This window comes from Erithacus rubecula (assembly GCF_903797595.1).
Source record: "Erithacus rubecula genome assembly, chromosome: 2".
In the NCBI taxonomy this organism is placed as follows: Eukaryota; Metazoa; Chordata; class Aves; order Passeriformes; family Muscicapidae; genus Erithacus; species Erithacus rubecula.
In genome coordinates this window covers 34,794,105-34,807,273 of record NC_136685.1, presented here as the reverse complement: position 1 = coordinate 34,807,273, position 13,169 = coordinate 34,794,105, and the positions used below count along the sequence as shown (strand labels likewise).

General features: G+C 42.4%; 1 protein-coding gene across 1 annotated transcript in view; it reads left to right on the top strand.

The window, feature by feature from the left end:
• The first annotated feature begins 207 nt into the window (after positions 1–207).
• The window catches only part of GABRR1 (gamma-aminobutyric acid type A receptor subunit rho1), a 29,572-nt gene continuing 16,610 nt past the window's right edge, over positions 208–13,169 (top strand). The window contains exon 1 of the mRNA XM_079297965.1: positions 208–665. Within this exon, the coding sequence (XP_079154091.1) occupies positions 544–665 (122 nt within the window). The 5' untranslated portion in view covers positions 208–543. The remainder of the gene's footprint in view (positions 666–13,169) is intronic.

The window sequence follows — 13,169 nt, the reverse complement described above, 5'->3', positions numbered from 1 at the left end:
TACTAAAGTAATGTAGAAGAACATACAGGATCAATGCTGCTTCTAGAGCTAAATTTTTTTTTTTCCTCTAAACTGATATATGTTTATTAATACTTTTCAATGTATTGCAATGCTTGTAAGAAACATTACTATGACACAGATAAGTTTGGTGATTAAAGAGTTACCAATGACATCAACCTGACCAAATGCACTACTTCACTTAAGGCAGAAATATAAATGTATGTGCCACAGGTAATTGAATAGGGTTCAATTTAAACCAATTAATAAAATAGCCTGTTTGGACTAAAATAATTGTTTTCTGAGACTACGTGAATTCGACACTGCTAGAAAATCCCTGCCATCTGACGTAGAAGGATTTATAGGTTTAGTGGAAATTGCTTTCCCCACTGTCCAGATTAAATACTGCAGGATGATTTTTTGTATGAGTAAACATCCTCCCAATAACGATCAGACCGATAATGTCTTAAAAAGAGAAACAGGATCTACATTTAGGTTTTCTTTTTCTTGTATGGACTATTTCTGGATACAGGACCTTCAGTTAACATGTTGACTGTCCAGAAAATGCATTTTAGCATCTTCCTCCTGCTGTGGGGATGGATTTTATCCACTGAATGCAGAACCCACCGACAAGGAAAAGAAATACATGAGGTATACAAAAAAGGCAGGTGAGTCTCATTTTTTCACATTCAAGTAGTTACAGTTTGGATGAATGTAATGTTTCGGGTGATGATAAAATGAGCTTGCATTTGCAGACTGTGATCTCTCAGGCAAAAAATATTCTGTTGTTTCTTTTGCCAATGAGTAAGTTTTAATGCATTTTCTACTGTGAAAATCACTGCTTCTTTCAAAAAATAGGTTTCTGAAGTGTCTCAAAGTTTGAATGGCTACAAAAAAAGAGGTATTTATATTTATAGTGGTTAAAATGTGATAGACTATTTACATGTAAGTGAAAATGAAATTTAGGTCCATGAGAATTGTTGCATTCACTGAAGATTAGATGGACTTGAGATCTCAGATGAAAATATTCAGAATCTGTTTTATTCTTTCAATGTAATTTGTTTTATAGACCTTTCAAAAGGAAAAAAGTGAAGTCTCTCAGCAAGGCAATGGTCAGTTATTAGAAGAAATAGTGTATTTTATTAATACGCTAAAATTATTGAAAATGTTGTCTACTCTTTGTCTCTCTATCTCTCTCTGACAAAAAGACTATGTTATATTTTGCTCTCACTATCTTGCAGACAGCCATTTTAAGAGGATTTGAGTTGAAGGGGTTTTGCTACAACTGAGTTCTGATAATTTATATTTTATTTGGGAAATATTTGGAACTTTGTGTGAGGATTTTTTATGCTCAAGCACAAAATATGTTATACCTGGAGGAAAAATACCTTTTTTTTTTTTATGTAAGAATATAGCTGACACATTTAATTTTGTTTAAATGCTGTATACTTCTGCTTGTGACAGACTGAAGTTGTGTTGTCTCTGCTTTACTATGGTGCTGTTCTGTAAAGTATATTAAGTATGATCATCAGTACTCTAAAGTATGTAGAGATGGAAATGCAGGAATGTCACAGTCCTGAGGAATTAAAACCACTCCTATTAGCCTTCAGAAAAAAAAACCAACAAAAAAACCCCATAAAGCTGGAAGGGATGGAAAGTGTTGTAACTTTTTATTTTCCTGCAGCCCCTTGTAGCAGGTGAGGGGCACTTTACAGTGACTGCAGTGTCCCAGTTGGTACTTGGGGATCCATGAACCATTTTATATCTAGGAAGTGGCTTTAGCACTGACACCACCTCCATGGAGGTATAACTGGCAAAATGGATGCAGTGCTCGCTCCAAGACCAGCCCCAGGGGATGCATTACCAGAGGCAGTGTCGGTGCAAAATCCCTTTTGTTGAAGCTTCATGACAGTGACAGCAGAGGTCTTGTGGTGGCTGTGGCAGATTAAAGGGGTGAGAAGCAAGGTGCCACTGTGTGAGCTGAGCAGCACATGAGGAGAGGAATGTGTGCACACAGCCATTTTCGTATTAATCATCTTTAAGGAAAGCTCTACACTGCACTAAATGCAGTGCAATTAAATGAAAATATAACAAATCAAAGCAGAAAAGCATTAAAAATATGTGAAAATGGAAAAAACCTATTCAGTAAATGGAGGAGCTGCCTCTTCACCCATACTTGCACATGAGGTGTAATTGTTCCAGGGTAAGCCCATCAGAAAGCCCTGAGGTGGTGTGGCTCTGGAGAATTGGCTCCACTGCCCTCCCATAGTGCCCACACTGGCCTGGGAGGTCATTTCTGGCCTATTTCTTCATCAATAGAGCACAGTGATGATGAGGAGAGCTGATGGGGAGAGAGGAACACAACTGGCTTGTGGCTGTAGGGGTGTCCACCAGCAGAGTGATGCCCAATACAGTGGACACCCTGCCCTGTGATGGGGCAGCCTGTGAGACACCCATGTAAGGTAAAAAAGATGATTATGGCCATCCATAAAATTACCAGAGGACCTTGGGATTTCCTTCTAAGCACAAACAGCAAACCCTTCTGTACCAAACCCCTAATCTTCAATGTCAAACTCAAAACAGGATTGCAAGTCTTTTTGAACTCTGGCTTCCATCCACTTGGTCCTGTTTTATACTACCTTGTCTCCTCTCCATCATGGTATTTGCAGGTGGATCAAGCCTCCCTTCATCTCTGCTTACATACATTCAGGAGGTTAAGCTTCTTACATTTCTCTGTCTGGGGTGTTTCCCAAGCTTTGACCCAGCCATTTGCTTGTTTTCCTCTGTCCCTTCACTGCTTTTTCAGGACTGACATCAGGGCTAGATGCTGTGTTTGAAGAGGCCTCCTGCAGGTGCTGTATGCAGAAGCAATCCCCCTGACCTTCTGGGACTGCAGTCAGGATCTCCCAGTGGGAGATCATGCCTGCCCAACACTACCAGGCATCTGTGTGGCAGAACACCTCATCTCAGAGGCACAGCCAAGCCTCTTTGCTCTCATGAGGTGGTCTCTTACATGTTAAGATGCTGGTTATATAAAACAGTTTTGAAGTAGGCATGATTCCTTAGCACTTCAATCAAAGTCCATGCCCTTTTCTACCAGAGTTAGATCCTGGATTCAAAATGGAGAAATGGAGGATGCCATATCATATCAGAAAAACTTGCAGAGAACATTGCTCCTGAACATTTTGGGTTTGTTTCTGTTTCCCCCTCCCTTCAACACCCAACTCTGAAGAGCTGTTACGCAGGAAAAGTTATAGTAATTGACCTCTTTACTCCTCTCTGAACATTCTTATCTCTTGATCCATAAGGTTCGTGGTAAGGACCTGGGTGGAAATCCATCCCTTCACTGTAGATTTTCCTTCTGAAGAAAGACACAAACCTCAGTGGAGATTGATGGGAAAATCCATTTCAAGTGGAAAAGGCTGTCTCCACACCATAACAGGATGCTCAGGATGGCTTGACTTGTATCCATGGCCTCCCTAACCCTCAGAATCCCCACAGAACAACAAGATCATCTTCCTGCCCTAGTGCCAGGGCTCAGTGCCAGGCACTGGTGTTGGCACATGGCAGAGTCACCTGCTGTACAGCCCTGCCACAATGGGAGGGCTGCCAGCATCCTGCTGTCCCTGACAGACCTGCCCAGCTTTGCTCCTGATTCTCATGGTGCAGCTGGTGGAGGAATACACAGGCTTTTACCTTGTGTCTTTGGATGGTGTGGTAGTTTCTTCCAAGGAGACTCACTTTCTCTGAATTCTGTTTTCAAATTAAAGCTCACTGCTGGATCTGCAGATTTCAGCTCCAGGGCTTGTCTTTTCACCTGTCCAGATCCAGCTGAGTTCATATCCACAGCCTTCACATTTTAGAGATATGGTGAATGGACTATATGGAGAGCTGCAGGGTCAGATGCCTTCTCTGTCACAATTTTGAGCCGACAGGAGAAGTTTTGCCCACAATAGTTCATGCATGCACCACAGTCTTGTGAGGACTGGTTTTGCATGACAGGAATTTTGAAAAAGGTCCCAAATAATTCCTTAAATAAAGCTGCTGAGGCTTTAGGACACAGTGTGACAAGAAAATGGCAAATCAGTCTAGGTTAAAGTGTGCAGAGAGTCACAGTGAATGTAGATAGCTTTATTGCATGGGACTTCCTACTAAGCCCTCAAATATTGTAATTCACTGTAAAAATGTCTGTATGCCAGTCAAAGACTCAACTACTTATTTTTGCTAATCTCCAGGACAAATCACCTCAAAGGAATTTCACTTCAAAGAGCAGCAATACAAAAATAAAAGCTTTCTCACCTTGCAGACCTGTTCACAGTTTGCAGTCAGCAGTGTGCAAAACCTGCAGGGACTGCAAGGCTTTTTATGCCTGCTGGATTCAGAGTGCCAAAACACCTACAGGAAGGAGCTGAGTTCCAGAGCACTGGCAAGAGAGCTGTCTGCTGTTTTCCCAACTGCTCAGACTGTTGGAAAGCCACCAGGCTTCAGGGGGGTTCACTAGAGTGATGCAAAGGCTCATTAAAAGTCACAACATCGTTGTGCCAACAAAAGGACCAAAGCCTGTGTTGCTAATTAGACTTGCAGAATCTACTAGAGAGGATGAGAGATAGGAAAAGAACTGTCCTGGAGCTGAGCCATGTTGTTCTGCCAGAGCTAACTGCTGGGGAAAAAAATCTCTTTTAACACTAGCATCTCCCTGGACAGCATTAAAACCACCTTTCAGACAAACAGCTCTCAACAGAAGAGATTTCACTGTAAAAGATCTACAGGTTTGTTTAATCTTACCTAAAACTCACTTTGTGTTGTCAGTCATGTCCCTACCATTCCCTGACCATGCTGTAATAATTTTGCCTCACTCTTATCTCCAAATAGCAACCCATCCGCATAAACAAATCTTGCTAACACAAGCTGTCTTGAGATCAGACTTCTGTAAAATGCCTGATGAAGGCATTGCCACATTTTCAGTGGTGTTCTAGGTCCAGTGAGCCTCTCCCAAGACATTACTTTCCAGGATCAGTTGGAATTTTTTCTGGATATCATTTGCTCCAGCAGTGCTGGGTCTCAGGAAAGCAAGAAGCCCAGGACTCCAGGCCAGTGCAAGTGGTATCTCTCCATTTCCCCAGTTAGGAACTTGCCTTTCCTCCTTTTATCTTCATCTCCTCCACTCTTTTTCTTTCCCTCATTCAAGGTTTCTTTTCTTCAATAAGCTGTTTCTCTTTTTCTGCCCTCTTCTTCTCCAGACCTCATTTTTTTGTCCCTTGCCCTTGTCACACAGATCTGCCAAGATTTACCCTGTTGCTTTTAAATTTGTATTATTTTGTAGCTTTCTTCAAACTCTTTTCTTCCCTCTAACAGTGTTCCTCTTCTTTATCTTGTTGTACATTAGCTTATTTTTTGTTATTGCTTTGCTATTTCTCTTATTTGCCTTTTCACCCCACTGTTCTTTCAAGAAATTCCAATTGTGTTTGGCACCTTTTCTTGGGTCAGCCAAAAGTGTCCCCCTCTGTTTCTCATAACAAGTGACAATGCTTAGAAAACTCTATTTTCTACTTTTATCATTATCACCAGCCTCCTTTCATCTCTTCTAGGATTTATTTTGGGTCTATGTGCCACACAGCTTCCTAACTATATTTGTTTCATTTGTGACAGAACAGTCTCTTCTGGCACTTCTGTAGCTATGTTCATACACAGAAATACTTTGCAACTTTACTTGGCCCCTAGTGATAGAAGCTCCAGGTAACACAGCAACTTGCTCAGGATCAGCAGCTTCACTTTTTCTTCTGGCCCACCATGACTGCAATGTGATTTATGAGCTGGTGTGAGGAGACTCAACAGGATGCGTTCACTTGTGTGAAAGCACTCAGATCTGAGAGTGAATTTCACAGTGTGATGACACACCATGTTTATGCACTTTCTTTCAAATTTCTTCTTGCTATGCATTGTGGAATGTCTTGAGTGACAGATTCCTGCCCACCAAGCACTCCTGAATTCATCTGCTTGCACTGTATCACTTGGCCAATTCTCCTTTCCCACTCTGAGAGCCCTGCTCAGACTGCCTGGAAGGCTTCTCCACCTCCAAGACCTCTTTTCTTACTCTGACACCTTTTGTAGCTGTGGACATGGGATGTGTGAGATGTGGACATGCCTTTGTGCTGCTAACAGCACTGAAATGCCTTCTGTCAGGTTTGCTGTTCTGTTCCCAATAATGCTGAACCATTGTTTGCCTTCTTGAGCACTGTGCATCATTAAGCTGATGTTTACCAAGAAATACCACAGTGACACTTCCTTAGCAGTTGGTTTGGAGGCCATCACTATTTTAACATAGTTTCTGGCAAACAAACAAACAAACAAAAAAAAAACACCAACAAAGTAGAAATCAATGTACACTTTCCTGAATTTGCTAGCACTGAAATTTTCTGAAGTCATGGGATTCTGCTGCAAATCTCCGTCCATAGTTCTGATTTTAACTACCCTGAACAGTTACATATCCTCAGTAAATACAGTTTTCAGTAATTACTCTTTTATCCAAAATAATTTATAATGCTATTGAACACCAGTGCTCCTATCATACGTGTCATGGGACTACACAGAAAAACTTTCTTAATGGTAAAAACTCCCCATAATTCCTGTTTCTTGTTTTGTAACCGTTTCATATGTGGGGAGCTTCTTTCTGACTGATTTCTCAAGGAGAAGGACCTGTCAACACTTTTTTGGAACTTGAGATACAGTGTCATCTTGATCACTCTTGTCTACAAGGTCACAAACTTTTTAGAGAAGGTAATTTTTTTACAACAGCTGCCTGAAAGGAGGTTGTAGTGAGGTGGGCACCAATCTTCTCTCAGGTAACAGGACAAGAAGAAATGGCCTCAAGTTACACCAGAAGAGGTTTGGATTAGATGTTAGGAAGAATATTTTCATGGGAAGGGTTGTGAAGCATTGAAACAGGCTTCCCAGGGAAGTGGTGGAGTAACCATCCCTGGAAATGTTCAAAAAACATGGATATCTCTTTTGAGGACATTGTTTAATGGTGAACATGGTGATGGCCCCAAATTAATGGTTGCACTTGATGATTTTAAAGGTGTTTTCCAAACTTAATGTTTCCATAATTCGAAAGGGCATAATATCCTTTGAGAAAAGTCAAAACTGCCTCTTTCTCTCCTTCATGCTATATTTATCTGGTGTCTACTTTTGGTGGTTTTTACTATCTTTGTAGCTAATTAGTCCAGCAGAACAGTCAGTAGCATTTTAGAGTTCCAAAGAACTGGAAACCTGCCACTTTCCAGTCCTGTATCACCAATGACAATTGATTCAACTTTTTCTTCCTTGGCTTTCTTCTGGGTAAAAGCCTGTTGACTTGTTACTGTTCAATCCATTTACTTTAAATCTATCTCTGTTCTTGTGCCAATATGAATATTTCTTAACATTGCCTCAACAGCGGAATTGTTGCAATTCTGCCTTTTCTGTTCTATTCTATTACAATTCTATTTATAGCTAGTTATTTCCAATTCATCATTTATACAATTATGTCTCCATATTCCATGCAGTTATTAGTATTATCTTTTATTGCAATTTGTCATAGTGACATCAGATCTTTTCTCCAACACGTGTGGCTGCTTTGAATTGTGACCCTAGATCCCCAATGCCCATTTCTCTTCCAAGCATGCCCTCATGCCTGAGTTTTATAGTTCTGTCATCTGTCTTATTATTGAAAATATTGACCAGCTTTCCAGGATGAAGTCTGTGAAATGTTATTTAGTGTCTCTCAGCAGCAGATTAATGGCATTACATTAACCATAGTACTTCAACCATGTTCAAAGTCATGGTTTCATCTCAACCCTATTTCCCTTGTTTAGTAATGCAATATTAAAAAACTCACTCAAATCTACTTTTCCTCCTGCTTACACTAAGGCAGTCAGTTACACCATCAGACACGACATCAGACTGGTTTGACGTCAATTATTGCAAAGATTCACCTTGACTGATCTTTATAATCTCATTATTTCCTGGGGGAGGGGCAGACCAGCGGATCACTTGAGTTTGTCGCAATTATTTTCAGATGTCAAAACTCCAACTTCCTCCTTTTGTACCCTTCTTAAAACCAGGTATTGTTTTCACCTTCACAGGGGCATCACCCATCTCTGAGGAGTCCTTGGAGGTGATGGCATACAGCTCAGAGTCTGTAGCAGCTGGTACTCCCAGCGCTCCTGGGGAAATGCCATCAGCCTCTGGTGACTTAAAACCTCCAACTATTTAACACTCCTTAATGCCCTTCCCTGATCTACATTGTGCTGGTCTCTGCTTGCAAGTCAACTTTTCTTCTGAGATTGGGTCAGACATTAAACCTCTCAGCACGTTCTGCATTGCCCCATTAGTTCTCCCCTTCCCTTCATCTGTTTCTTTTTTACTTGGCTGAGTCCTGGCACTGTGCCTGCCTCCTCCTGCCTGGCAGGATGTACCTTCTGCTTCCTCCAACTCTTCCTTTCAACATATGTAACACAAAACTCAATAAACACCCATGCACTGGATGCAATTCCTGCAATTTAGGAGCTCTTCCATTTTTGCAATATCAGATACAGTGTCAATATCTCAGGTGACATGACTTTTCTGTGAGTAATCAATATGTGTACATATGCTCCCTTCTTTTCTTTAGTCAGTGTTTATGTCCAGGCAAAGAGCAAAAGAAGTGCAACTTTTAGAGGTTGTCTCCTTCATATTTTGGATTCTGAGACTGACCTGTATTCAAGTAAATGGATTTAAATGGGGCTCTCATTGAATTTTCTGTATCACTCAAAGCAAAGAAAAGATGGTTGAAGAGCTCTGAATTCTACAGTTTCTCAAACTTTGTGATGTAAATATCCAAATAGTGCTATTTTCTCCTTCCTTCCTGTATATGTAACAATATATATTATAATAGCAATATATCACCTTTCTTCACAATCTTTAAACCTACTAATAGAGACACTTAAGTCCAAAATAATTATGAAAAATAAGGGCTTGACAAATGCCAAAAAAAAAAAAAAAAAAAAAAAGATAAATTTTCCTCAGTTCTCAGTCTTGTTTACAGCTCATGGCTTTGCAAGTCTCTCAATTTGATTACAAATTAGTGGGTTTCTATCCTACATTATCCTCAGGGAATTAATGTGTGACACAGTGGATCATGTCTGGTGAAGTGCATGTCACCAGGTAAATGCAACTTCCTCCCATTTAATGTTTGCTCTTTCCTTCCTCAGGTGCTGGGTGGGTTTTCTTCCCATTTAGCTGCCTCATTTTTATTCCCCCTGCAAAACTCTTCTCTGGGCTCTGGACAACTCCTCAGTCTTCACCTGGACTTGCTGCCCCACCTATCCACCAGCATCTCCTGCTTGCTGAGAAGGCCTTCCCAATTCATTTCCAGAGGCAGGCTATGGTGGAACTTTCTGTGAACTCCCTGTTACAAACACTCTTTTCCTCCCTTGGGACACAGGTTGGGAAGTTCTTTAGCCCAGCAAGGCTCACATGTCTCTAGGGCCTGGACATTATCTCTGTCCAGCACCACTCTGTGGTGAGGGGACACCACTACTCATGGAGGACTGTCCAGGCTCTCTGTTCCCCACGAGCCATCACACAAAATGATGAGGCACTCTTTGAGTCTGATGTCTCTTCTCTTCCCTGCTCCTTCTGATAATCTTCTGTCATTATACAATATTTCCCTTCCCTCCCCACCTCTGCCCATCCAGTCTCTTTTCTCCTCAGTCTCACCCAAAGCACTGGTGCTGTTGCAGATCCCAGCTCCCTTTGTCTCTGCCCTACTTTTTCCCTGTAGGAACGTCCTGTATGTTTGTGCGTACAATCCCCAGTTCCTTTTTGCTTCTCCCCCATTCCCTAACCCAGCATTCCCCTGTCTGGTTTTGGCCTTTAACAGGATGCTGTTGTGGTATGAATCCCAGTCACAAACTGGCCAAAAACCAAGGAGAAGCAAAGCCTAGTCAAATATGTAGGCATTCAATAGGTACTTAATAAGATTTTTATACTTCTCACAGATCTCTATAGTACCAGTACACCTTTGCCAATCCATGTCCATCCTGCCAAGACGTTTTTCCCTGTGGTGACTTGTGCTGCCTCCGCTGCCCTCTCCTGCTTAATTTTGTCAGCTATGAGCTCTGCAGCACATGCTGGGCATGCTGTGCTGCAGTGAGGCTGATCCACAGACTTGCTTAATGCTGATGCAAGGCAGTGTGGGATATGGAGCTTGTTAAGCCAGTTATCAGCAGGACTTCTAATTGGAAAGTAAAGGAAGTGATGGAAGTCCCTCGTGCACTGAGCTCTGGGCCCCCATCCCTGTGTGAGCAGGGGTGGACAGCTTGTGCTGTGCCTCCCATGCTGCACCTGCTGTGCTGCACAGACCTCGTGCCAAGATAGGCAAGGGAATGCCAGCATCCCTTTTCTGCTTGATCTTCCCATCAAATTACATCCAGGCAAGGCAGGAGGGGGCAGTGGGGGCAGCACAAGTCCGTACAGGGAAAAAAGTTTTGGCAGGATGGCCATGGGATTGGCAAAGGTGTATTGGTGCTATAAAGATCTGGAGAACATAGGTGGGACATGTATGTTGCAGAAGTAATTGCAAACTAAAATGCTGTGATGGGTAATGACCTCTCACACATTCCTTTTGATTGCTTCCAAAAGCTCTTATTTCCAAGATGAAAAATACTGTGGGGTTTGTGGTGCACATTGTCAATGTGGACCTGACATTCCTCTGGCACATGTCCTGTGAAGCTGGTCATTTGGAAAGGCCTGAAGGCCTGCTGGGACCTCCAGATGTCATGGCTGGACTGTTTCTTCTGAAAATCAGACACTGTCAATCCTAATCCTGCAACCCTTTTTGCTGTGTTGGAGTGACTACAGGAGCCATGGAAATAGAATACTTTAAAATATGAAGAGAGTAACTGCTTTTTGCCTTATGTCTGTAGCAGTAGTGATCAAAACCTAGGTTGGCTGATTTTCTTCCCTAGCTATCCTACATTCATCCACATAATTGCCTCCCAGCCCCAGCAAGCCTCAGACTTTGAGGCAGAGGCATATCAAGATCCCTTGAAGCAGTGAGTAGGTCAGGGGCAATGACAATGACTTTGAAGAGCTGCATCACCTCATCACTGCCATCAGGGGTCCAAGAGGTGCTCTAGCAATGCACAGGGAGTACTGTGAATAAATGCCACTCTGCCCCAGTTGTTGCTTTTTCACAAAGCATCTCTCTGAGCTTCTTGAGACACAAAATGCCTTTAGGCATCGTAACTGCTAGGAGATAAATACTGTGTGGGGAGGAAAAAGGGTTGTTCATAATTCAATATATTTTACTTCAGGAATGGTTGTTTAGTTTTAAGGAGCCTGTCACCCCTGTGAAGCAGGAGGAACACTCACAGCCAGTTGCGCTGAGCAATCTGTGCACAGTGTCTGGGCTGAATCTCCTGGGTGAGGCTGTCAGCTGCAAACACCCAGAAGCAGCAGAAGCCACAGCAGCTTTCCATCGATTCACTGGCCAGACAAGCAGGGTAATGGGGTCCCATGATGGAGCTGCCATTGATCACTGAGCCAGCAGAGGACTCCCCAGGAGCCAGAGCAGAAAAGATATTTATTGAGTAGAAAGAAATGGGGCTTCAAATTGAAGTAACTGGGGAAGAGGTAAAAATGTTTTGCTGCCACTGAGCTGTGGCATGGGGAACAGGGCTGGCAAAAAAAAGCAAAATACCCAAACCAAAGCTCAAATGAACACAGTACCCTGCAGTGGATGGAGCATGGGGGACATTTTATGCTTGTTTGTGACAGGGAAATAAAGTTAAATTTAGAGGAGAGAGAGAAACACCTTGAGGAAATAAAAGGAAGCACCCAGGGTTGCTGAGTGCAGAGGATGTGTATGAGTTGGCCACAAATCCTTGATGGCCATGCCTTGAAGTTTTCCTTGACAAGCAGAATAGGGACAGAGCAAACATGAAGCATTAGATAAGACTTACAAAGGAAATGAAAATGAAAATTAGAGATTGCAAGAACATGGCCTGCTTCATCCCTGTTCAAGTACCAGCATTATTCCTGAACAGCCAAGAGTTTACTAGGGCACTTAAAGTGATGTAAATCGGTCAGCTTGTTGCCAGAATCTGCTTATCCACAAAACATGAGAGAAATTACTTCCTGACAGCCAGCAGATGAGAAGCAGGCAGCAGTGAGACGTATCAGAAAGGGTGTAGAACAAGGCAGAAGAGTCCAGAAAGTGAATTTTGCATTTGCAAGTGTTTTGCTGTGTGATGCCCAGGTCCAAGCAGTACCACAGAAGCTGCTTCTTGTAATGGCAATGGTGCTGCATGGTCCAAAGACCCCCCCAAACAGTGGTCTGCCTGTGCACTTACTCCTAGAATTCCTCTGGGAAGCACAGAGCAGATTCTGGGAAAAAAATCCTACTTATCCAGTGCTTCACTTCAGAGTGAGTCAATGCTACAGTCCCATGTGCCCAATCCTGGCCTGGTTGTCTGCTTCTCTGTGGCAGAAGGAAGATGAATTTCCCTCCTATACTGTTGGCTTTTGGAATGTTCCCAGCCCAAAAAGGAGCTGTCCCACAAGGTCTGGGGCTGCTTCACCACATCCCAAAGGGACAATAGTGCTCAGGTGCTGACAACCATTATTGCAAAAGGAGTTTTGCCACTATAAATCTCTACAGAGGGATTTGAAATGCATGCCAGTGGGCAAAAAGGCTCATTGGTAGAGTTAGAGTTAGCATTTATTACAGAGACAAACTAATATTTTTACTTTTAGTTAAAGATGACTTGTTTAAAAAGTTACTTTTGCTCAAGCTAGCATTTACATCGCCAAAAGCAATATTCTTGCCTTTAATGATCAAATAAAATATTGGCCAAAGACCTGAGAAGATCTTTCTTGACAGCCAGCTGGGAGATGGTATAAAGCCAGAAACAATTTCACATTTTTTTTCTTTTTTTTTTTTTTTCCCTGAATAATTTGAAAATATTTTTTTCTATTGAGCATACCTGGTTGATCTGTAGCTGTAAGGGCTGTGCCCCCACCACCAGGGCCCCATGGCAGCTCCTGTCTCCAAAGCCCTTGGTGTTGGCAGCCAAAGCTGGGCAGGTGAGACCTGAGCTGCCTGCCTGGGTATTTTGCTAGACAGTCAAAAACAGAGACATCCCACCCTA